This window comes from Dreissena polymorpha, chromosome 1 (genome assembly GCF_020536995.1).
Source record: "Dreissena polymorpha isolate Duluth1 chromosome 1, UMN_Dpol_1.0, whole genome shotgun sequence".
Lineage (NCBI taxonomy): Eukaryota > Metazoa > Mollusca > Bivalvia > Myida > Dreissenidae > Dreissena > Dreissena polymorpha.
This window is the reverse complement of record NC_068355.1, coordinates 113,865,125-113,893,118: the sequence shown is the minus strand read 5'-3', so window position 1 is coordinate 113,893,118 and position 27,994 is coordinate 113,865,125. Positions and strand designations below refer to the sequence as shown.

The following is a 27,994-nucleotide window of genomic DNA, read 5'->3' as shown; positions in this document are numbered from 1 at the left end:
TATTTGTCAAAAACATAATATCAATTTAAGTGTAAAACAACAGACACGTTAGACAATAAAGCAATACAATCGCATGTTATGATATGCCAGATTCTGTTTAACAAGTAGTGGTTCAACACAATGTCGAAAATAAAACTGTGTTTATAGATCATAGATTGTCAGCATGAATTATTTTGTTTAATTTGCTTAAAGAAGTTTAAAATATCATTACCATTATTTTATAGGTCAATAATATTGCGCTTTTATGGAAAACGTTGATCCTTAAAAAAGCTTTTTAGTCATATTCAGCTTTTTGGCTTACATCAGACATACAAAGAAACACTGATCAAGTGCATTCCTAGGTATGCGAAATACTAGCGACAAAAATACCTGTATTAAATCATTACTTAAACATTCAAGGAGCTTAAACATTCAATTACATTTAATAACTACCGGATTGAGTTTGATATCACTGTCCTCGGAAATGCTTTTTAGATTGCTCTGAAGTCTATAAGCCTGTCTGGTGCCCATGGCTCCGTTATAGAAGTCGAAAAATAGATAACAAATGGGACCACATCGAATCTCTTTAATGTCTTGATATCCACAAGGACCGGTTACTTGAGGTAAATCATTTGCCAATAAGCGGTCACGCGGAAGCTTAAGACCCTTTTGTCCCTATAACATATATAAATCATCTCCAAAGACATTTCAGATCAACAATGGCATAGAGAAACGTTGTATAAATTGTTATAATTTTGGTTTAAATACGGTTTTATGTTCGAACCTGTTTCATATGCCCAATCCATACTCCTTGATTGCCACCGCATTTGATTAGAACTGCATTGTCCTTCGTTGCCACTTTGAACTCCGGGTTTGTATGACTTGAGAAGATGTCCAAGCGCCCCTTTCTCATTTTCAATATGACCGTCAAAAAGCCTCATGTCTGTCAACTGATTTTTTATGTAAAGGTGACCAATCGAACCAGGAGAAGTATCGGACATGCGCACTCGTACAAAGATATCTTCAGCAGGCATGGTCCAGTCCACCATGCGGTCCGCGTGCTTCATGTTCCGCTTCAATCCTGAAAAACCCATTGCCTCGATACAGTCAATTTTACTAAGTGGTTCAATGCCTTGACAAAACCGTGACACGCTGTCCAATACACACGCTACACCGGCATTGGAAACCGCGTTGTTGTAAAGCGACGATTTTGTTACGTTTGGTGGAACAGGGAAATTAGCAGTACTCCAGATGGCGCCACTATCCACAAAGTCATCTGCTTCCAGGACCGTCACTCCCCACTCGACATTTTGTTGTAGGATAGCCAAGTCAAGCAAAAATGGCCCCACAATCCACTGTGTAAAAATACGTTCTTTACTATCTGTATATGCTGTTGTTGTTTATTCGTTATTTTTTATATTAACATTTCTCGACAATACCTATTCGTGTACTTGCAACTTTTTTTGTTCAGTTAGCCTTTTAAATATTCGAAAAAAAGCAGAAATTGCGTAAAAGCGAGATTATAAGATGTTAATATGTGTTAAATGGTAATATATTGATAACAATATGTCACAATAACACAGAATAGTCAAGAAAAAAATATACATTGAAGACGAATTTCATAAAATGCAGCAAAGACAAATTAGCGCCCCAAGCCGATTGTGACGAAGATATTTCGTACATATTTTCCAACAATAACCGAAGCATTCGTATTTTTATTAGGATCAGAGTTAGTGTTCGTGTGTCGTTTGCATATAAATCGTTGCAAGAATTTGAAATGAATCGTTAAACTAAATTTAGATTCACATCGTACATGCATGATATACTTGCTGGCAAATTCGACTGTACAGAATTTCGATTTCAGAATTAAATATCTGGCTTATTTCGCATTTTTCGACACATGTTCGTCTTAACTTTTATTTTAATTTTTATTGAAATATATGTATAATAAGTTTTTTTTACACATTTAAATAAATTCATAAATATTTGACAAAATCTTATAATCTCGCTTTAAAACAAATCATTTTACTTTTACAGTCATCTTTGCTATTTGAAATATAAAGAAGTGAAACTCCAGCTGCTGGAGCAGTATTGAATTTTCATTAAAAACAATTAGTTGGTCCTTTATTTAAGGCAAGTGACCGATTGCCAAAACAGTACAAAACAGCACAATACAGCACAATACAAACCAACATAAACACAAAATATGAATAAAGCTGGGGTCACCGCCTTGGAACGGTCAATGCAAAGCATTGGGGGTTTAAACCTGGTTATAGAGCGCTCAACCTCACACTTGGCCCAGCAATATTCATAATACATTTAAGTGTAAATAAAAATTTAACGTCATAGCATTGTAACTCAAATTAAACAATAATAAAAGGGAATTAAAAAGCATTCAATTTAATTACTATTTAATTACTCAATTGCATTGAAGATACAAGAGTAACAGAATTACAACTTTTTGACGAACGATCAAATAAAACTAACAATTGTCAACTACATTCCTTCTTTATAGAAAAGATTTGAGAATATAGAATCATAGAGTTAATATCTCAGATAATCATCGCGCAAATACAGGAAGAAGCAGCAAAAATGGGTGTAAAAATTCCATATTACATAGCTTGGTTGTTTATGTGACTGCTAAACAAATTAAAAATAATTAAATCAAACAAGAAACGACTATCAAAGAGAAAATATAAATAAAACGGAACGTTATAAACCCAATGACCTATGCATGTAGATTACAACTGGGAAAGTCAGTCGTATGACGTCACAAAAATCCATAATGACATAATGACGTGAACAAATTCCAAGGGCAGTACTAAATAAAAATATTAATGGGGCTGTGCTACTAATAAAACAAGTTTAGGTGATTTAATATTAAGAAGCAAATGAATAAAAATGGTAATTCCATTAAAGCGACATTATTGGAATCAAACAGTATATAGGTGTTTTGACAACTGAAGACAGAAATGATTTGATGTACGATTTGAGTCCAAATGTAGTTTACGTGCAGATTTGTTCATACGACACAATGACACAATTTTAATCAACAGTGAAAAATGCCTATAATGTAGTATTCATGCAGATTTGTTCATACGACACAATGACACAATTTTATTCAACAGTGAAAAATGCCTATAGTATCACTAATGATTCCAAATTTTAAGGGAAGAAAGATATAGTGAATCGAAAACCATCAAACACGTGTTTTTAAGTACATAAGCATCGTATCCTTTTGATAAAAACAAGTTAATTAAATTGAAAAGTTTAATATGAACATTTGGGTTAACATATTTTAATTTGCGGACACGCTTCAAAACATCTCCGTAAAATGATGGATGGGAGATTCCATTATTTAAATGCCATTTTAAAGAAACATTATATTTAGAAATTAAATCACCATACTTAGAGTAAAATCTAGCATATTTATTTCTTAGGTTATGATACAAAAAGCCTTGTTTTAGCATTTTTTTAGTTAATATTAGATTACGATCATTAAAAGGCAGATTTTAGCAACATCATTTATTAAGGAGTTAAACTAGCTCTGGTGATAATAATTTAAAGTCTGCATTACCTACAACTCCAGGGTGTACAATCAAACATGGGGGAGAAGTGTTTTCCTTATATAGAGCTTCTGGAATACGCGCCTTCATAAAGGGACAGATAACCAGGTCTGGCTTCATTTCTTGTACGGCGTTCACGATTCGATCTGAACTCTGAGCCTCTACCGTAGTGACGTTTACCTATGTATAATAAGTATTTAGTACATTATTAAAACATCTTAATTTGTTTTGAATAATGCAAATGAGTTTAATGTGCGGTTAAAACCAAGCATCAATATCCCAAAGTTGCGCATTTTTGTACTCAACGATACAACGATGTTCGCGGCATGAATATCGCTAAACATTTTGTCATTTTTTTTTCTTCCTTAATAGTGCGCAGCTATCTAAACCGGTGTCCTTTATGAAAAGAAAGAAAACCAGTTTTACACGAATTTAACTTTTTCATATTCTGATAAAATCATACACATAATTTTTAAAAGAACTTAAGTGTTTAGGGATGCCTACAAAGAACACGTTCGCCTTGTGACGCCTATAAGCTGAAACGAACACAATTTCTACCTGTCTCAAAGAGAGCTCATCGTCAATCCTTCTAGACAGATTGTTCGTTCTCTGGTTCAATAGAAGCACCTTTAAGCCAGGCTTTATCTTCTCTTTCAAGATTCCGGGCGTCGGTATCAGACGTAGACGTGGTTTTACCTTAACATCGAATCATATGATATTCACGATCAGTTCAACAGAAAATCCGAAAAAAAGCAAACTAAATAGCAACTATAAATCATTTATCAAACACATGTTTACGAAAAGGTGTCAATATTATGGAACACGGATAATATTAACAGAAAGGGGCGTTCTTATTTCTTGTTGATACAGTCTTTCGCTGTCTCAACCTGTATATGAGAATGGCAATATCCAGGGGGTATATCGTACGCAAGCAACTGGTGGGGTGTAAATGCGAAAATCTTAACTGGTGTTCAAAATGGCTGTCAACGGCTGAATGTTCTATCTTCTTGTTAGAACTTTTGAACGGTTTGTACATTTACCATACTAATTCGACATGATCTTTACGCGCAGGATAATCTACTGATATCCATTTAAAGTGATATTATGGGCATCTAACAGTTTATATGTGTCTATCGCAACCGTTGTTTATTTTTGGTGTTTTCACTTCATATACACTTATATTTGTTAATGCAGCGTCAACATACTTAAACAATATCCCGGAAAAAGAAAAATAATGCATTTGAATATCAACCGTACTTTCGTTTGACAACTGATCATGCATGTACGATGTGAACCTAAATTTAGTTTTAGTACAGATTCGTTCATACGACACAAAGACACTTAATTTTAGATAGTTTTACGTATCATTTCGGCTTAGAGGACTGGGACAGTCATGTACAATATCGAATATAATATATATTTTTTAAAAACAACTGGTAGCAAGATGAGTTGTAGATAATTAGTCAGTTACCACATTTTAACTAACTCTTTTGACCTGTTAATTCTTTTCAGCTCAATTCAACAGTGAAAAATGCGCATTATATCACATTAATTAAAACCGATAATCAAGAGGTTGCTCATGACGACAAAAACTATGCTCGGAACAAGTCAATCTTGCGCGAAGGTTAAGTCGCTCAAATAAAATACAGAATTATGTTCTTTTTGTGCGACTTTTGAATCCATAGCGGTCTTTCTCACCTGACGAGCAAGCTTATTTCGCTAATTAATACCTCCGAAAGTGCCAAATAATGATGACATCTTTATTATTTCTATGACTAATGATTGAACAAAGGGCTTCTATTTATGATCATAAGGCGTCCAAAATATGGTTTAAAGCCAATAAAAAAAACTATAAAAATGTGTGTCCTCTTGTTGAATTGCAGCAGATTTAACCAGATTAGTCAGACAGATTTGTTTGTGTTACTCTTTTTTGTTCACCAGAACTGTAGTACAATATGAATAGTATCAAGTCTACTACATTAAGCCATATTAAATTATTATAAACAAATTGAGGTGTGAAAAAATGAATTATATCATACCAACATCTTGCATATATTATTTCAACCAAAGATAACATTTTTGGTAATAGCATGCGTTAATACCAGAACGAAGAGTTTTAAACTATCTGTATCAATTAAATATGCACGGAATTATTACAGAGTTTTTTTTCAGGTAGAGGGGAAAGTTTGCGGGGCCCTTCAGTAGGGGAATTTCGCGTCGTTTTGCTTAAAAGGGGGAATTTTGAGCTTGTTGTATAACTGTTTGTTTTAAAGGGTTAAATCACATTTAATAGCTTATACCGTGTTTTATAAAGTTATAGAAGCATATTTCCAGCTCATTAGCTATTCTCTTAGAGGATACATGTTAAGATAAGACAAAACCGTCATGTAAAACTTCATATTCTTCATAGCCAAAGCTTCAATGTAGATGGAAAAGTCATGTAATACGTTGGGCAAAAATGATAAATATGAGTAGGCAAACCAAATGTGAAGGCATACCGACTTGAAAAACACAAGTAACTCTGCTTAATTTCAGTTCTTAAACCAGGTCAAATTTTCAGGTATTATATCACTTATAAAATCACTTGTTCTGACATATTTAACCACTTATTACTTAGCAATGAGGGAGTGACTGTTTTGAATTACCTCCCTTTCATATTGTACATTGCACCTGACTAGCCACCATTGGATAAAAAAAAACAACACGAGAAAGCCAATTACTTTGTCTAAGATGTTTTTAGATAGGGCTAGCTATATTAATTAAAAAGATGCCTGTTTCCACTCTTCTTTAACATTATTTCTTCGAAGCATCAACAAAGAACGTGGTCGCGAAAACCGATGAAAAATAGAACATCGCCGAATTTCGGCTTCAGTTTTCTCATACTAGAGGTCAAATAATTGTTTGAACTGGTTTTAAATTGTTTTGATACATGTTTCCTTACATGTTTATCAAAATTTGGACTGAATTTATGGAATAAAACTTTTTATTTTTATTTTTTCTACATATATTATAGACATCCTGAGGGGAATTTTCTTCAGAAAAAGGGGAAATTTATTTATGTTTTAAGGAGGGGAATGGGGCCGAATTTCGGCCCCAAATCGACCCCAAAAACACTGGAATAAAATAAACCTTTTATCAAATGTGTAAGCATTAAGTGCATATTGCTATAAGGAACACTGATTTGTTATGGGTTATCTTTATTTCACGAAATATTTTGCGAAATATTCGTTTGATTTTTGGTATTTATATTACTTTCATTTATGTGTTCATCAATATACCGTATTGAAAATGAAAGTGGTACTTTAATATTGATAAGTTCATGTATTGTTAAAAAATATTATATATGTATATATGTATATTTTAATGTTGAGTTTAGTTATTATTAGTGTAATGTATAAGACTGTACATGAACGTCAATTTGAATAGCATTTAAGATGATAGTAATTAATTTGTTGAGTAGTTGAACTGCAATTCTGCTAGAACTGTTAAAGGGGCCGTTTCACAGATTTTGGCATGTATTGAAGTATGTCATTAAATGCTTTATATTGATAAATTTTACATTTGTCCTAAAAATCTCTAGTAAAAAAACAAGAATACAATTTAAAAAAAGGAAAAAAAAGTAACCCTCAACAATGCTCGAACTACTGACCCCTGGAGTCCTGAAGTAAAAAGTCTCCCGTCTAGACCATTCGACCATCCAGCAGATGTATTTTTTACATATATAAGCAATCATCGTTGTTTCCCAAAATACAACGACAGCAACAGAACTTTCCAATTTATTCAATCGTTTCGCGTCGCACAACGCTTTATAATTTTCAGATTTTCAAATCGTCAAAAGATGCATGTAATGGATATTTAAGAGCATGGTAAATGGCCAGTATTACTATTTCCTAAAAAAAATCATAGCTAAAACGAAAATGTGCGAATCTGAAACAACTTTTTGTAATTTTGTCAATTTTAATTTTTTCTCTGTAAAACATACTCTTAATATTTATGTTACTATATACGTGTCTTGTTTTCAGAAATTTGGGCTTAATGCATGTGCGTAAAGTGGAAGTCCGCACAGGTTAATCAGGGACGACACGTTCCGCTTAAACTAGATTTTCGGTAAAATGGTACTTCCTTTAAACGAAAAGTACCATTAAAGCGGAAAGTGTCGTTTCTGATTAGCCTGTGCGGACTGCACAGGCTAATATGCGACGGCACTTTACGCACATGCATTTTGCCCAATTTTCACAGAGCAAGACACATATAGTAACAAAATTGACTCGAATGCATGTGATAATCGGTCAAAGCAAGGTGATTATCACGTTTGGCCCTGCAGGGCAAAATGTTGATAAACGATAATCGGCCGCGGAGCTAAAGCACGTGACGGTACGGCCAACGCGTTTCGTAATAACAAAATGGCGTCCACATTCAGTCCCAGCAAAAAGTGTCAGATCAATATTATTAACTCAACGAAAGAATCGAACATTATGTTAACGACACGTAGCACACAGTTTGGATAATACAAATATCGATTGAAGCTGAAACTCTTCTGTACATAAGATGTATGCCTCTATTTGAGCTTTTACAGGATTCATCGAACAGCAAAATTTATATAGTTAAAGAAACACTGACCTCGACAACTTAAATCCGATGTTAATAATAATGAAATAACAACGATGTGCTATTCCGTCCTTTTTTGTTATTCCATCCGTTATTTTATATTTATTTTAAATCACACTTTTTAAAAGATTGTATCGAATGCTAACCACTTTCACCAAAAACACGATTTACGAAATCGAATGACTTGTCGGAGCGATTACACAAAATTGATTCCTAATAATGCATGACAAAGACACATTCCGAAATAAGTTGTGGATTCGTTCGATGCTTAAAAATATTTAACTGTTAAATATAAATCCTCCACGACGAAATGGTTGTCCCTAAAATCCAGTGAGTCTAGCTAAAACTGTGTTTCATTACAGAAATTACGTCACAAGAGATACGTCATGAATTGCATAATCAATTGAATGAAAATTAAAGTACGGAAAGCTAGTTCTGTAATAAATAGTACAGTTAACGGGGATTAAGTATTAAAGACGTTAAGACCATTGTTGCTTGAGGGCCAGACGTGATAATCGGCCCTGGAGTGAATAATCGCCCTCAGGCGCCTAATCGCCTAAGAATGGTTTGACATAATATAATGACAAATGCACCCAATATAATGATATATTGACTTAATATACGGATGGCTTCACATAATATATTGATAAACGCACCCAATATAATGACAGATTGGCTTAATATAACGATAGTTTGACACTATATATTGACAAATGCACCCAATATAATAACATATTTACTCAACGTAAGGATGGCTTGACATAATATATTGACGCAAGCACCCAATATAATGGCATGTTTACTTAATATATTGACAAAGTGGCTGAATAATATATTTCTAATTGGACACAACACTGTTCATTTTGTACGTATAAGACAGTCAAGGCTTTCCATACGCCCGTATTAACCTGCCTATTGTTGAACTAACGAATAAAGAATGTACTAAGACTGTAGATATCTATTTTCAGAGTTCGATTAGATTCTGGCTTTAAATGGCGCTTAAGTCATAAGCACACTATTCTATATATAGAATTATGCTATAAATTTGGGGGTGCTGAATGTAAACTTAGACTCATCAATAGACATTTTAAAAAAGTGTCAATTGTAAGCATAGTCTCTATTCTTAAACTTTAGATCTAAGAATAGGTTGATAAAAAAAGAGCGCCTTTAATTCTATCAAACATTTAAAATACATAGCTACGTTAAAACAAACACCAAACAAGATGTAAATGCTAATTTTATCGGCGAAACGGACTGTTATATCTTCGTGCAATATTAACATAGAGATCGTGCCCTGGTCACTGGAAGAATTTGCGATGTAATTGCTATGTTGGCGTGGAGGTAGATGTTACGGTGTCTGTTGTAAGTACCGTTACCATCTCGACGTTCTATGTTACAAATCAAAAGTTACATCAGCTTGATTCACAATGACTCGACACACTGATACGACTGACATACAATTGAGATAACGATTTGCGCTTTAGAACACTTGACCAATGAAAGCATGACAGACATGATACACTCTAATGTGATATAGGAACAAGGACATACTACGATCACAGCCCTGGAGCGATCAATTCAACGCGGACTTTAAACCGGTTCGATGGCTTTTCGAGTCTTACTATTTAGCCAGAAATAATAACGACCAAACGCGCGTCAAAAATAATATCAAAGAAACGTACCTATGAAGATAAAAATGAAACATTTAATCGCAATTCGCGACACGTGAATCGAATACATGCACTATTAGGGACAAATGAGTGCAATCTTTCAAAGATATTAAATTTTCAAGTAAGCGATGTATATACAGAAAATTGTGCAAACTTGGTGCACGTAAAAAGTAAATATCTTTTTCCACACATAATCACAAGTCAAACTGATGCAGTTTTATAACGCAAACAATGAAACAACATACACGTTCAGGAGAGGAGAAATAATATGTTAGATTGTGTAAATGTCATTCATACGTTTGTGTATTTGTCATTCATGGTAGAAAACTTCAATATTAACAAATCATTCGATGTAGTTCTCATGTTATGGAAAGAATTTAAAGCATGTAGTATACAACTTTTGTTTAGACAAGCACGTGAAAGTGCATAATATTGGATTGTTGTCAGAGGCATTGTATTAAAGTTGTCAAAGAGGTAAGTGTTCGCATATTAAATGTTGTTTGTTGACACATTTTTCTAGCTTTATCCCAATAAATTGATGTATGGATACTTTTGTTTCCAAACTATAGGTTCATTTATATTCAGTTTTGTTGTTTTTTTAATTTTGTTGTTTGCATCGTCGAGTGATTTGTCGATCTACTTTTGATCGTTTACTATTTTTTGTATACGAAATTGTGCATTGCGGATAGGAACTTTCGTGACTGAAAACAAATCTTCATGTTGTCGATTTCAGCCTGTCTATGTTGTTCAAGCGTTCGGCTCCAGGATGCGTTCCTTTCTCGTAGTTTGCTTTGAATAATTTTGGCATTTTGGTCGCTGTGGACGAGCTTTTGAAGAAACTCGGTTGCCTCATCAGCAAACCCGGCACTGTCCCTGTGTATAAACATCGTAATAACAGTGGGATACAATCAAGATTAATATCAAAATTAACGTCTAAATAACCGTCGGGATAAACGTGCAAATAAACATCGAGATCAATAATCTGGTTTAGAAAGACAGGCTCGAACATTGGATGAGACTTTTTCATTATCGCGTGACTTAAATAATCATTGGAAATATATTAAATATTCACAATCCATTTTTATTAATCTATAAGCATCAACTTTATTTTAAACATGTATTTAAAAGTGCTTCGTATTATAGATTTAACTTATAGAACCTCCTTATTCAACAAAACAGTCAGTGACTCAAAGGCTATCCTAGGGTACCTCAACAATTTGTAAAATGGAAAATTAATTTGAACGTTTAATGTGTGATGAATGTTGCAAATATTTTTCTTTTAGTATTGGTCGTACATCAAAATTACACACATCTCTTAATGTATAAAAAATGAAACACTCAAATCATACGTACTTTCCTAAAACCGTGTCGATAAGACCAATTGAGGCGGCTTTTCTTGCAGTTATTGTATTAGTTCCTTCAGTCAGGCGAGCCGCCATTTCCGGTCCAACACGGCGCGGTAGAAAGTAGGTCCAGTACTCAGAACCATACAGATGCATGGCTTTGTACGTAGGAGTGATAAACACGCCCTATAAATGGATATAATGGTTTGGATTTACTTAATACAATGAAAATATGGGCAAAATATTACACCGACGTTCGAAATGCCAACATGTTTATATGATTTTGAAACATACAATGCATGCGATTGTTGTCAAATCAAGTATCCCACTGAAGTTCGACCAGTTCATCTTTGAAGGTATGAGGCACTTTTTTGATGTTTCAAAGTTGCCTAATTATGAAAATTTCCGTTGACTCTACATTAAATGGGAATCAGTGAACATTTGTTATTCTTTATACATTTTATGTGATTGAAAACATCACTTATGAACGCAGAGAAATTCATTAAAAATGAGTATGGACACGTTAAAAAAAAAGCATTGAAGATCATAAATATTTACTTCATTTTTCGATCACATTTATTTCAAATACAGACAACGGAAAAAACAATATCGTTATAAAATTCAGTACCGGATGCGCGATAGTGATGTCACACGCGGCAGCCATCATCGCTCCTCCGGCTCCAGCGTTTCCTCGCAAAACGGCTACAACTGTCTTATTACGCATTTCCGCCACCGTCTTAATGACGTCATCTATAGCGTTGATATTTTTTAAGGCATCCTCTAGCTTGTTAATACTGCTTTCGAGTTCACATAAATGGATTCCTAAAGATATCAAGCAATCATATACACAAACGTTATAATTGTTTGACAATATTGTTATCGCATTATAACAGTTAAAAGCAAGCGAGTATGATCGATACATAATACTTGAGTAACACACATACCCGTGCAAAAAAATCGTTCCCCTCCCATGAGAGCCACGAGTTTGATATCACTGTCCTCTGAAATGCTTTTAAGGTGGCTCTGAAGTCTATAAGCCTGTCTGGTGCCCATGGCTCCGTTATAGAAGTCGAAAAATAGAAAACAAATAGGACCACATCGAATCTCTTTGATGTCTTGATACCCACAAGGACCGGTCACATGAGGTAAAGCATTTGCTAATAAGCGGTCACTCGGAAGCTTAAGACCCTTTTGTCCCTGTAACAGATATAAATCACTTACAAAGACATATCAGATCAACAATGGCAAAGAGAAACGTTGAATTAATTGTTATAATTTTGATTTAAATACGGTTTTATGCTCAAACCTGTTTCATATGCCCAATCCATACTCCTTGATTACCACCGCATTTGATTAGAACTGCATTGTCCTTCGTTGCCACTTGAACTCCGGGTTTGTATGACTTGAGAAGATGCCCAAGCGCCCCTTTCTCATTTTCAATATGACCGTCAAATAGCCTCAGTTCTGTCAACTGATTTTTTATGTAAAGGTGACCTATCGCACCAGGAGTAGTATCGGACATGCGCACTCGTACTAAGATATCTTCAGCAGGCATGGTCCAGTCCACCATGCGGTCCGCGTGCTTCATGTTCCGCTTCAATCCTGAAAAACCCATGGCCTCGATAAAGTCAACTTTACTAAGTGGTTCTATTTCTTGACAAAACCGTGACACGCTGTACAATACGCACGCTACACCGGCATCGGAAACCGCGTTGTTGTAAAGCGACGATTTTGTTACGTTTGGTGGAACAGGGAAATTAGCAGTACTCCAGATGGCGCCACTATCCACAAAGTTATCTGCTTCCAGGACCGTCACTCCCCACTCGACATTTTGTTGTAGGATAGCCCAGTCAAGCGAAGAGGCCCCACGATCCACTGTGTAAAAAACGTTATTTACTATCTGTATCTGTTGTTGTTGTTTCTTCGTTATTTTTTATTTACATGTCTCGACAATACGTATTCGTGTACTTGAAACTTTTTTTAAATCAGTAAGCCTTATAAATATTAAAAAAAAACAGAAATTGCATTACAAGAAATCATTTAACTTTTACATTATCTTTGCTATTTGAAGGCAGATTTTAGCAACATCATTTATTTAGAAATTCAACTAACTCTAGTGATTAAATTTAAAGTCTGCATTACCTACAACTCCAGGGTGTACAATCAAACATGGGGGAGAAGTGTTTTCCTTATATAGAGCTTCTGGAATACGCGCCTTCATAAAGGGGCAGATAACCAAGTCTGGCTTCACTTCTTGCACGGCGTTCACCATTCGATCTGAACTCTGAGCCTCTACCGTAGTGACGTTTACCTATGCATAACAAGCATTTAATACATTATTAAAACATCGTTATTTGTTTTGAATAATGCCAATGAGTTTAATGTGCGGTTTAAACCAAGTAGCAATATCCCAAAGTTGCGCATTTTTGTACTCAACGATACAACGATGTTCGCGGCATGAATATCGCTAAACATTGAGTCATCTTTTTCTTCCTTAATAGTGCTTAGCTATCTAAACCGGTGTCCTTTATGAAAAGAAAGAAAACCTGTTTTACACGAATGATAAAATCATACACATGCTTTTTTAAAAGAACTTAAGTGTTTAGAGATGCCTGCAAAGAACACGTTCACCTAGTAACGCCTATAAGCTGAAACGAGCACAGTAACACAATTTCTACCTGTCTCAAAGAGAGCTCATCGTCAATCCTTCTAGACAGATTGTTCGTTCTCTGGTTCAATAGAAGCACCTTTAAGCCAGGCTTTATCTTCTCTTCCACGATACCGGGCGTCGGTATCAGACGTAGACGTGGTTTTACCTGAACATCGAATCATACGATATTCACGATCAGTTAAACAGAAAATCCGAAATAAATGCAAATAAATAAAATAAATAGCAACTATAAATCATTTATCAAACGCATGTTTACGAAAAGGTGTCAATATTATGGAACACGGATAGTATTAACAGAAAGGGGCGTTCTTATTTCTTGTTGAAGCAGTCTTTCGCTGTCTCAACCTGTATATGATATTGGCAATATCCGGGGGGTATATCGTACGCAAGCAACTGGTGGGGTGTAAATGCGAAAATATTAAGTGGTGTTCAAAAAAGCTGTCACTGGCTGAATTTTCTATCTTTTTGTTAGGAATTTTGAACGGTTTGTACATTTACCATACTAATTCGACATGATCTTTACGCGCAGGATAATCTACTGATATCCATTTAACCTCAGTTTGATTTTGTAGATATATTATCAATATTGAAAACAGTTTTTGAAGACTTTATACGCAAATGCCTGATAGTTTACGATTGCACGATTGACACGGATTACTGTAATTAAATATTGCATGCTTAAATACATACTTAATTGTTTAAACTAATATTTCTTTAATGAACACAATTATTACATTTACCACTTTGTTGAAGTTTTATTTATTGTCTTATTTAACAAACATATGTTGTGCTAACATATTATATTATTTTCCTATTTACTAATTGCATTTTTTAAATATCATTGTTTTATTATTGCCATGTTTTATGTACATAACTTTTGTATAAATATTTTTTTTTTGTAAAAGCACTTAAGTTAAAATGTGTTAATTTTCTGTTGTTTTTCAAACTTGACAAGGATAAGTCGAAAGATTGCTGCCGATTTTTAGGTGAGAAACTGTGTGAGAGGTACTGAACACCGCCGACAGACACTGATGGTGTTGTTATGCAGCAAGTTAAATATGACAACCAAAGTGGCAGACAGGGTTTCTGCTTCATTCATTGGTGTTCAGTGATTTTTTTTTAAATCTCAACGAACTATATAAACAAACCTTATTAATTTGATTTTGCATAATTAAAATGAAGTGTCATATTAGTGCATATTTATGGCCTTGATGGTTCTATGTTAGTACTTATATTGATAAGATGCATATGCAATTTGATTATGAGTGTTTATAAACCAATGGTATCATAACACATCACAATATAAACCAAATTATGCATGTTTATTAAAGTTTCTTTAGTTTCTAATATTGTGCCCATAATGTTTTTTGTATATCTAAATAAACTATATATTTACAATTACATTACATTATAATAAGCATCCAAATATTACATATTTGTAAATATTTTATACACACATATAAAAACACTTAACAAAACACAAAGCCAATGTCTCCATCATAATGGCTAAACTTAAGGGTTTACTTGACCGACAAATGTGTTAAATTGTTATGTTAAATGTATTCAATTTCAAATCAAATCTGAATATCTGAAAATAATTTGAGATTCTTAATAAATATACTTAACAGCTCTAGCCATAAACGGGACTGAAAGATCTTTTAACCATGTTATACACATAAAATGTTTGATTTGTTTAATCGTCTGATTTTTTAAAATGAAATTTTTACTTTGATCTATTTCTTTTACTGCAATACTTGCACCATTGAAAGGAAAGACTGAGGATGATGAAAAATGAAAATGAAAAGGAACAGTTTTTTAGTTTTCAAGACTGGTCAAGCAAAAAAAGAGTTAAAATACTTTTGAACATTTATTATTGATGTTTACATTTCATTTATCACTCCATTACACTTTTGAACATTAACTATTTATGTAAGCTGTTCATTGATCAAGGTATCATTTCAAGTCTCTAGAAGAGGCTTTCAAAGGCATTTACACCTACTCCATGAAAGAAAAAAATACAGAATGTAAATCGTATTGAATCAAAACAACTTTAAAACATTTAACATAATAAGTAAATACCTAATTACACATTATACACCATATTAAGACTGACAACACATCAAATCAATTTTTACATTAAGAATACATGTTTATTGTTATAATCATACACGTATTTAATAGTTAATTAGGCAAAACAACAACTTGAATTTGAATGAATTGAATAGTGTGTCAGTTTAAATGTTTTGCAAGTTTCACAGATAATTTGCATTAATTATATATGATTTTTTTCAAAACATATTATTATGATGATGAGTATATGTAAACAAACAGATAAAGAATATTTGAATGTATCGCAACTATAGAGAATAACAGGTTACTGCCTGATTTTATTTTTTTAATATATCAGACAAGGCTTAGAATAATACAACGGCGAGGCTTGCCGAGCCGTTATTTTATGCGTGTCGAGCCTGATATATTACAAAAAGATCAGGCAGTACGTCCCTGCTTTTAAAGAAATAATGACAAATATCGCTAAAAAGCTGCAGTTTAAGCGGGAAAGAATATGCCTTTTGTCTCTTGAAGTGTAAGTAATGACGTCATTAGAACGCGCACTTAATATTTGTTAAAAATGTGTTTTTGCTGTTTGAATTGCATTTTATGTTAAAAATATATTACGTCTTGGCATATAACTGTTTGTTTTGGTGAATCTGGTTCGATTTGACTAAAACTGATTACTTCATAGTTGATTCCGAGTAATATGACCATCCTCCACATATGACTGACCATGATATAAAAAAATATATCAGGCAACGTTATATCAGGAAGATATCGATGCGGTGGTATGATAAAAAATATGCTGAGACACCTAACGAACTAAGGAAGGAAAGGAACAGTATTTGCAAGCGTACTTAGAAATCATATATGATCATTTCCAAACAATAATGTTTTCTAGGCAAAACTTAACATGCTTATTTTATTCAGTTTTCCATTTTTACACTAGTTACGGAGAGTGGGTTACTGTTCTCACCAGTTAGGAAAATGGAGGTTACCGGTAATTTTCGAATGTTGATGCATATATTGCGATTGCCAATTTTAAATGGATATCAGAGGACCATTCTGCGCGTAAGGATAATTTCAATTAAGTATGGTAAATGTACAAACCGTTCAAAAGTTTGGCGGAAAAGATCGAACATTCATTTGAATACCAGTTAATATTTGTCACACTAATTTCATACCAGTTACTTGCGTACGATCTACCAATGAATACCAGGCGTTCAATACAGACCATTTTTGGTCGCGGCATTACCAAACCTTTCTGTCTAAAGCTACATTTTTCATGTCTTTGACGCTATTGCTGTCTTAACCTACCACATCTGATTTGGTAATTGCGGATGTTGCTGTGTAAATCTGCACCGCAACTGGCAATGGTGGATGTTCCTGATTAAACTCAATATGCCATTAGCAAAATTGGATTTCAATACTTTGAAATATAAATATTTATCAACGATTGTAATGAAAGAGCCTGCTGGTTAAATGTTCAGCTTCAATTGGCAATTCTGAACAATTTTGGTAAAAGCTACATCTGCAATTGAAAAAGCCCGAAGTTAAAGGCTTAGCTACAGTATGCAATGGTAAGCCCAAACCTCAATCAGCAATAGGCATGATATTTATTTGAAGTCAATTCCTTCACCCATTTACTCCTAATGGCTTCTCCCATCCTTCTAAATTGGATCAATTCATTTCCAAAATAAGGGATGTCTAGTATATATATTTCTTTATTTAGAATATTTCTTACAGAAATTCCTTTATGCAAACAGCGCATACCCTGATGAGACGCTGCATCATGCGGCGTCTCATCTGGGTCTACGCTGTTTGCCAAGGCCTTTTTTCTAGACGCTAGGCATACATGGGTTAACTGCAACGAAATTTTACCGACCGTTGAAGACTAAAGACTTCATATTACATTATTATAGCTACCAATGCAAGTTTCATTGATTTATTCCTTAATACAGAGAAATAATAACCGTTTTGTTAATTAAACAAATAATGAGTTTAAGTTGTATATTGGATGTTCCTAAAATTAAAAACCGTTGCTAATGATAACCAGACTATTTAACAGAAACACAATTCTCAAACAGGTGTATTGCCTCCTCCGGTCGTAATTCTGTTAAGATATGTGCGTTTGTATATAATTGCTATTTAAAAAACAAAAACAAATCTTTTATGCCCCAGTTGTCTCTTGCAGGTTAGCACTTGGAAAGTTATGCATATTGAAATACGGTTTCGGAACTAGTGGAACTTGCTGGAAATTGGCAGTTTGTTTTTGAAGGAAATAAAACTGAATTGGAATCTACACGTACATGTAAAGAAACTACATACCTAGAAAAGCCGAAGCGCTAAAAACTGTATATTGCCATCTAACTTACATCTTCAATTTGCAATGCCTGACGTTTCTATATATAACTACATCTGATGTTAACAATACCAGGCGTTGCTATCAATAATGTCTAAACTTGCATATAAGTTTTTCGTTTGCTGGTATCTGGACTAACCTGGCTACTTGACAGCGACTTTTCTCCTTTGAATAGTAATGGAGTATGCAACCGCAAGTTATGTTGTCTCTGAAGATAAATGTTCTGCTTCGAAATAAGCTGTCTCATCAGCGCCATTTTCCTTGAATCCTAGAAAACAAGACGACTGAGACAATTTTGAAAGCGGTCAAGAACAGGAAATCCTGCCTTTGCCACAATAAATATATGAATTTTGTTTCACACAACTCTTGCCGCGTGTTCACATTCCCGTAAAGTCATTATATAAGTACATAAACACTATGTTATGTAACAGAAAATACTATATAAACTTTAGCACATCTGCATATATATGTAAACATTCGAAAGACATGCGTGTTGTATACATACATATTTACACATGTGACGCGGTAAGCAACAAGAGCTGTCAGAGGACAGCGCGCTCGACTATTCGGGTGCTTGACAGTATAACGTAAGGCATCATGGGGAAATTGTTCATATTAAATACGGCCAATGTAATATAAAGTCACATTCTAAGTGGAAGAGGATCATAATTGAAACATATTGATCGCTTGGGATTTAAAGAAGTTGTACTTTATAGACGATTCTGATTTCAGGTATATTTTGCACAATGTATTGAACATTAGTAAAGACATAAAACAAAGTAATAAGATTTTATGTCAAGTTTGATAGCATTAGCTTGGGTGAGATGGTTGGACGGTCCTTCAAATAAAATAAAATAAATATGTGTTTGTGTTTTTACCATGTTTCAAAGAAATTAAAATACTGTTTGGGTTGGGGTGGGGTGCGGTGAGAATAATGTGGGGGTGTTGTAATTTATTAGATGATCTTTCAAAAATACAAAAAAGGAATACAAATAATTTTTTGTTGGGGGGGGGGGGGGGCTCTGGGGTGGGGCGTGGGGGATGGTTTGGGTGGAGTCCATTGAGGTATGTCAGGTAAGTGGACAGGTAAGTTTTCCAAGTCTGAAAGCAATAGCTATGATACTTTAAGAGTAAAATGGACCAAAACAAAAAACGTAACCAAATGTTAAATTATGTAAGTATAAAAGGGGTCGTAATCTGTCAAAATGCCAGTCAGAGTTGAATACCTTTACCTTTACCCTTATTATAGTAAGTAATTGTTGCAAGTATAAAAGCAATAGCTTTGATATTTTTGGAATAAAGTGAACCTAAACACAAACTTCACCAAATTTTACATTTTCTAAGTTTAAAAAGGGAACATAACTCTTACAAAATGCTTGATACAGTTTTCTACTCTTGTTTATAGATTGGGGTCATATTGGCAAAGAAGTATGCAAAATATAAAAGCAATATGACAATGTATATAAAAATATTTGAGGTGGTACGCAAACTTTAACATTGATTTATAAATAATATGCACAGTCTAATGGGAAAAAGGGTCATAATTCTTACAAAATGCTTGTTACGGTTGTCTGCTCTTGTTTATAGGTTGGGGTCATGTTGGTTAAGACGCTCATGCTAACGCAGACGCCGGGGTGAGTAGGATAGCTCCACTATATATGTATATATATATTTCATATATAATAGTCGAGCTAAAATGACTTAATGGCGATAAAATTTTAATTGAAAATAAAGACGAGATCATCATTGTTCCAACATCTTCTTTTATCATACCATCGCATTAATGTCTGCCTGATATAATGCTGCATGATATATTTTTTATCATGTTCAACAGGAAGTTCTTATATCAGTTGATGTGTGGAGGAAGGTCATACTACTAAGACTTAATTAATATGTTTTATTTTATTGTAAAAATGTTTCAGATTTATCAAAACATACGATTTGATATCAAAATGTATTACATTTAATTCACAGAAAGCAACACAAGCAGGAAAAAACGTATTTTGCAAAAAATCAAGAATAAAAGAGTAAATGCTGATTACGTAATGTAACATGCGGACTACTTTGTTAGACACGCCTTCCTATGCAAATGTCAAATGTCGAAGTACATGTCAAATTTCATCCTTTAATATAAACCGATAAAACTAATACAATAAAGCAATAAAAAGGTATTAAAAATAATAAAAATAAAATAGTAACACACTTCACAATAAAACTCAATGTTAATGTATTAATTAATTAATTTGAAATAATAAATTATTATTTTCGATGTCAGATTTTGTGGATGCGGGTAAGTTTTAAATTGTTTGGGACAGTGTAATGGAGGCAGTTGTAATGTCAGAGGAAGACTTTTTATTCACACGTGACTGCCTGAAGGCAAAACAGAAAAATCTATAAAATCAACAAAACAAAAGCTGAATTTTAATCACTGTTTTCACAATAAATATTGTATGAAATAAAAAAAATCAAGCAACGATTTCTGATGATTTTTGTTATAATTTTAATTTATAGGAATATGTAAGTAGTATGTTTCTAAGTTTTAAAGAGTCCCAATTATGTGTAAAATGTGCAGACAATAATTCTATATTTTTTGTTAGGAAACACGTGTTGTCGGCCTTTCAACGCGCAATTTGCGTATAATGGTCCCACGACACACAATCGAATCAATCGAAGTTTATGTTCAATTGTTCGATAAGGTAATCTAAAATAAAACATTTTATACATACACTTAGATATAAAATCAAAATAATATATGTTTGCATTCAATTTATAATACATATTACCAATGGCCAGCGTTTCATGGCGGTGTGAATATTACTAACGATAAGTAATTTTAATAAATAACTAATAAACACTACCCTGAACGTCAGGTTTCTAAAATAATAAAACACGCAATTGACAGAGAAAATGAAAACAAGATTTAAATTAGTTACCTGCAGGAATTTCAAATATCCTTGATTAATAATATTGCTAATCCAAAGTGTAATGGCCGTCTGAAATATCTTTCGACAAGCAAAGTGAATATCGGAGGGAAAGTGAATGATTGGATGTTACGTGCACGTGTTTAAAATAGATTAGAATCAACGTTAGATTAACTATAAAACAACTAAGGCTTCAGCCTATGTTTGATATTAGAACTAACTTAAACTACTCGGCACTAATAAACACAAAGTGTTTAATATAAACTTATTTTTTATGTATATGCTGTGACGTATCACCCCTGCTTTAATAATGTCGTCCCGACATAAATTGTATTATACAAACATGTAAGTACAATCAATTGCAATTTTTATAAAAACACCTATGGTCATATTTTTTTAACAACTCATTATAACATATCACAATATATATATTTCCATGAGTAACCATCCGCAACATACCACTTTACGTATTTTACGTTGGCGGTGCGAGCGGCGTATGCGTACGATTCCGACGTCATAATTGTCACGTGATTGTGATTCTGACCGTCGTTGCGGTATAACGTACCTCGGAGCTTTTGCTCTTTATGTTCATGTTGTTCCGTTATTCTTAACAACTGCAACACGTTTCTGTGACCACGAAGTATACGTTTAGAGTTAGGTTGATCTTTCTTGACGTCATAAACGGGAATTTCAGTGTTCGACTGGTGAATAACCACATATGACACATTTTCCCATTTATTTGCAATTTTCTGCTGCAGGCACTGTATCAAATTTATCACAAAAACCAAATCACCTGGTACGATTTAAGCGGTTATAGCAGCTATCGTTTCTGGTTGTACTACCACCCTTCTTAACCCATCTGCGTCGGCGTTGTTTTTGCCAGCCCGTTAACGTGTTGTTAACGTGCAGTTGGCTAACACAGCAAGCCATCGTTGTCCTGTCGCGCATTAACCTTTTCCGTCATAGACCATTACAGCGCTAAAAATTCTAATTTGTGCGTCGGGTAATGCTTTTCTGATCGTTTGAGTGAACGGCTTGCATAAGCTATTACCTTTTCGTGTCCGTATTGGCGTTGATACAATACAACACCCACTCCTTTTGAGGAGGCATCTATGTGTAGAGTCCAAATGGAAGACGGTAACATGCATAAAATCCTAGTCCAACCACTTGAAACGCTGTGTGATCCTTGTCCTTTTCCGCTTTCTCCACCTGCCAGGATCCAGATTTCAAGTCCAATTTCGAAAAGTACAGTGATCCTTCTCGAAGATGTTGTGTGTCCTCAACTTTTGGTATTGAATACCTAAATTTCTTTGTGTTTAAATTGAGTTTTCTAAAATCAATACAGAGTCGTATGTTTCCATCCTTTTCACTGACGACTACACAATTTGTTTACCATGGACTTTGAGATTCTCGTATAGCTTCTATCTTTTACATTTCTTTGAAATGTGGTCGGACTTCATTGTTTTTATTTCGGAAACACAGTGTACCTTCTTTCGTTTTCTCAAGAAATGTTTTATTTTCTGTTTCAGATGCATTATTTACAGACGATTTGGTGGTGCTCAGCGATTGCAGTATTTTAGCTTCATGTAGAATTTTTACTTCCTGTAATTCACAAAGTGCGTGTTTGCTCTTATTTTGATACGTCTTGCGCAGATATGTTGCACACTTGTAGAGGTATCCTTGCAGTTCTGCCACAAGTATTTATGGATACAACTCTGGGACTTCCAATGCCCCATGACTGTAAATTTTGCATTGTTCCGTTAAAGCTGCGTCAATGTTATGACGTTTTCACAGAGACCTACGACTGTGCTGGTTTCGTTTGGATGCAACATAATGCTTTGGTTGCAAGCATTTTCCCAATGCTTGACTGTATTGCATGAAAAGCCGCTTTCCATTAATCATCCGGGCAGTCATCACTGCACATGTGTTTCATTTGTCTGATAATATTTGTGCCAATGATGACATGAGCACTAACATGACTACAGCCAACCGGCGAATCAAGAAGAATTGCCTCTATTTTCACGTCCAAAATGTTGCTGCCAATGTTTGCCTGATAATATCCAGAATATGAAATTTGGGTACCATTACCTGCTTTTAATGCAAGATTAAATTCATTCAGTGACATCAGTTCTGGTTTTGTTGTCATTTCGTTGTAAAACATTTCAGCTACTACACTGACCTGTGATCCGCTGTCAATAAGCGCGGTTGTCTCTTTGCCTTTGATAGTAATAGTAAATAGGTTAGCATCACCTATCATTCTACAAAATTTTTCAACTTGTTTCTGTTTCGGGATAGTGTTATATGCACTCATTGACCACATCAATTAGAGCTTGCTCCCGCTTAAATGATGTTGGGGGCTACTATTTCTATGGTAAGCATCTTGCGGGAAAGGTCGTCTGCCTCTATATGGAGCTCGGTTTCCGGAGTAACTTCTTCCTCATGAAAACGTTCTCCTATTTCCAGTTTGTGGTCTGGTATCATTTCTTCTGTATTTTCTTGTCTCATTTTCACTTCTATATTCTTTCGATGCTTCTTTCTCCTTTGTTAGTATATCTTGTTGTGTGTGCATACTTTTTAACTTCTCAATAAAATCATTAAATTAGTTAAATTGTTGATCTATTTGTATTGTATTTATCTGTTTGGGTTTTCTTGTCTCTATTGTGATACTTTCATTTGCTGTTCTTCTCTTCTCACTCTTTTTCGTAACTCTTCAAATGTGAGACAGTGTTCATAGAACACTCTGATAGCATTCTTCAAATCTCAAGATGTTATCTTTCTTGTTTTCTTGTATTTCACCCTTTTCTATAGCTCTTTGAATTATTTCTCCAATTCTTATACTCCATGATGTTATTTCTTCTTCTTTATCTTGTCTGGCTTAATAGAATTCTTCCATAATACTCTATCCACTTTTAATATTGCCAAAATTGCTTTCCATAGTTGTTAATATGTCTTCCAAAGTTGCTGTTGGCTTCAATGTCGTTAAAACATTTCTTGGTTTTTCGAATATTGCATTTCTAACGCACTGTTTCAGTATGTTTTTCTGATAAATATTGGACCGAATCATAATTTCGATTTCCATTTTCCATTCTGTAACTTGTGTTGGGTCAGACAATTTTGGAACACTCAGTTTAAACATTAATGGTGGATTATTTGGCACTTTCAGTTCCGTATTTCTGTGACAAATGTGTCGGTTATATTTGTCTTCAGGTTCTAATTCCTCATCTAAGACGTAACTGTACTTTGTACTTCTATCATATCGTGTTCCAATTCTTGCTTGATTCTTTTCAATTTCCTTATTCTTTCTTTTTTCTGTTTCCTACGTGTTGCTTTCAACAATTCGTGTTCCTTCAATCTTGTTGCCTTCTCTTTCCGATCAAGTTCTTCTGTTAATTTCATCTGATGTAGCCTCATCGCCTTTATCTCAGCTTTTAGAGCTCTTTCAGCATTATCTTCATCGCTGGTAATATTTTAATCATTTTCACAATTGTTTTATAACCATAGTCTTGAGCGTCAGATGGTGTAATTGTTTTAGTACTGCACCGCACCCCTCTCTTTAAATATTCTGTCCTCAGAATCGACAAGTATCTGACATTTTTCCTCCGTCTTCTTATTCAACCAACTTAGTTCATAATCTATTGAATCCATGTCAATTTCTTATCTGTTTCTTCGGTAATTATCCGTTTTAAATCAAACCGCACCCTCAGCATCATCATCATAGTCAAGTTCAGTCCTTATTTCATGGTTCATCTCTCTACAGTTGTGCTTGAATCTTTGTCCAACTGTTTCTCTTCTTGATTGTGTATGTTTCAAATTATTTGCATCCTTAACATCACTATGTTTGACTGTTTTGATTTTTGATCTTGTCTGTATTAATTAATTATTCTGTCGTTGATTTTCAAGAATCTTTGTGTCTCTTTCTTTTATTTAGTTCAGTTTTTTAATGTCCTGCTGACTTTTCAATTCTTTTTCCTTAAATGATTGTTGTTCTATATGTATCTCCCTTCTTTGTCTCCTTAATTCGCTCTCCGAATCCATTTTCAATTTCTAAAGTTTTCACAAACAATTTTACGTTCTACACTCAGTTATATAACTGATCAGAAATGTATGCAGATATCAATATAAAGAAGTGAAACTCCAGCTGCTGGAGCAGTATTGAATTTTCATTAAAAACTTGGCGAAACCACCAATCTAATAATTACATTAATACACATTGCCAAGTCAACATACATAAAAGAGTAAGAGGCAGCTTGTCAGATAATGGTCAGTAAAAATTCAGTATAACCTGCAGAACTCTCAATTAATGAACATACACGTTTACTTTATAAGTGCAGAGAATGTATAAGAATCTAAGTATAAGAAAGGTCTTAAACAAGGTTTCTTAATATAATAATAAAAACACAATACCGCCACCAGCCTCTGAAGGCTGAAAATATAACAACATCGAAGATATGTACGGGGATACACGCTACTGCATCCACGCAGCACACATCAAACTGTTGTGCAATGCAATATTAAGAAGTGAAACTCCAGCTGCTGGAGCAGTATTGAATTTTCATAAAACTACTCTTAAATTCACGTATGTTTGCAATATTCTTCGCTCTGTACTTTTCATGCAACACACATATGTATCTTGCATTTGTTCACATCCAAGAACTCTAGACAAAATGTCATGATGTCACTCAATAATATTGTTCACTTGACGTTATTGGCGTTGACGTTTCTTTCAATTCAATAATTTACAATAAAATCTAACTAATGTTAACTAACTGTCTATTTCACTTCAATAGTATACACTTGGTGTTCCAATTTTGTTTTATAAAACTTTGTAAAACACACACTACAACTTCGTCAACCTTCAAATCCACAATTTATAAGTTCCGTTTTACAACAGTTGCCTTTCTTAATAAGTCAAAATGAATCAATATAATCAAAGACTAAATCACTATCTTCAATAGCGATCATTAAACCTGATTCAGTTGTAACACCTATGCATGTAACCTTACATGCCATATATCACAACATAACAACAAATAACTGTACACATTCATTCAATTATTGAATACCATAAATGGAGTAGTTTTATTATAGTCTTCAAACTCTTAAGTAAATTATAACTTATTAAATAAACAATTACTGTAGCGTTTAGATTAAACTTAAGTGTAAAATATGTTTAAGTTTTATCAAACTCAAAATCTAAAATCTAAAAATCTAAATAAATGTATACGATAAATTAAAATACATTCAATTTAATTAATTTAAAAATTATGATTTAATTGATGAACTATTCGTATTTAAACATAATAATAACACTAACTTATGCTTATTGATGAAATAATTGTACAATACAAATGAATTATACTATTTACTAATACACTCTCACATACCTACAGCCATACACATGCAATCACACATTCATTGAATTGTATTGTATCATTTAACTAAATCGCAATCTGTACCGCTATTTCCAGTCCAAAAAATACACTGGTCACTTTTAGGTAGTGTCAAGTGTAACCCGCAACGCTATTCATAGTTTTCCTAGCAACGAATGTACTATATACATGTATGCAATCAATTATTGCGCGACTTCTTTGTCGGTAATCGAAATAACCGATTATTTAAAAGCCTTGTACACAAACCAAATGTTTACGCTTCTAAATTGATACATCGGTTTATTTTTCTTCTTCCCGTTCGAATACGCGACAGAACCACGCTATTATTTTAACTTGCAAGGATTTAACTCACAACATTATTTCTAAATGAAAGTATATGATCAGTCTAAGTTCAGTAAGAAATAACTCGGTTTTCACGATTTGCTTTTCATAAAATTAAAATGATGAGTGAGCATTGTTTTTAAAGTTTGTAACTTTGAAACAACTAAAGACCAATGCGAGTTTACATCGATTTAAACTTTTAATAAGAGGTCAATAACTCCATCGAGTGTATAGATCCCAAATCATGACACTTGAACTATCAACTGTATCTGATACCTGAGTATCTGTGTTGTACTACTATTGTACCTCTATTATTATCGGTGACACAGAGGATTAGTGACACTGAAAACACAGTTTACACATACTCATATAAATATCACAGGGATCGTTAGGTAAAAAAATACTCTATTATACTATATACATATATATATATATATATATATATATATATATATATATATATATATATATATATATATATGTAGTATAATAGAATATTTTTACTTAACGGTCCCTATGATAAATATGAGGTCGATTTACATCGACCTCATATCGTTTAACGTTACATTGTATTTTGCAATAGCATCGTTCCGACATGAATTCATGTCGGAAGCTTTAACAGCATCAAATTCATATAACAGCACAGAATAATCATGCAATAAATTATTAAACATAAAATATAAACATTATTTTACTAATTGCATTAGAAGAATGTTTATACAAACTTACAAGTAATGATAGTCCAGACCTTAAAACACTATCACTGGTCAAATTCCATATTGTTGCCATATAGCACTGTATAAATTGAAAGTTGCATAATGTTACCTCATTGGTCGGTTATAAATACATTGTTTCTCTATATATAGTATTCGATTTAGACGAAAATAATAATTTACGTGGAATGTCATATTAGTTTTCCATTAAAACTTTGATCTTGCCGTGTGTGTTTATGGACGTTATTAATTATGTTATACTTATTTTTGTATTTCATTAAGAATTTGACCGTATAGCCCTTTTTGTTAACTGTTTTAGCAAACGATTCGCGGCTTATTAAGTTAAGACACGGAAAATAGTTAAAGCGACACTTTCATTTAAAGGTTTAATGTGAACA

The 27,994-nt window shown here is 33.7% G+C and overlaps 1 protein-coding gene and 1 long non-coding RNA gene across 6 annotated transcripts in view; one reads left to right on the top strand and one right to left on the bottom strand.

Moving 5' to 3' along the window:
• The window catches only part of LOC127845581 (uncharacterized), a 478,937-nt gene that overhangs the window by 351,929 nt on the left and 99,014 nt on the right, over positions 1 to 27,994 (top strand). The window lies entirely within an intron of this gene.
• LOC127845298 (hydrogenase maturation factor HoxX-like) lies at positions 8,218 to 27,708 on the bottom strand. Of its 5 annotated transcripts, XM_052376153.1 has the most exons (10): positions 27,613 to 27,708; positions 18,391 to 18,519; positions 13,845 to 13,982; positions 13,309 to 13,477; positions 12,934 to 13,041; positions 12,473 to 12,768; positions 12,111 to 12,363; positions 11,795 to 11,988; positions 11,177 to 11,352; positions 8,218 to 10,696 (listed from the first exon to the last, which is right to left on the bottom strand). In XM_052376153.1, the coding sequence occupies exons 1-10, from the start codon at positions 27,670 to 27,672 to the stop codon at positions 10,477 to 10,479; spliced, it is 1,743 nt and encodes a 580-aa protein (XP_052232113.1). In that variant the 5' UTR covers positions 27,673 to 27,708; the 3' UTR covers positions 8,218 to 10,476. The 5 variants fall into 5 exon arrangements, with proteins under 5 accessions (XP_052232113.1, XP_052232090.1, XP_052232097.1 ...); XM_052376130.1 differs by having other exon boundaries at positions 12,473 to 13,041; XM_052376137.1 differs by lacking the exon at positions 27,613 to 27,708 and adding an exon at positions 21,185 to 21,305 and having other exon boundaries at positions 12,473 to 13,041.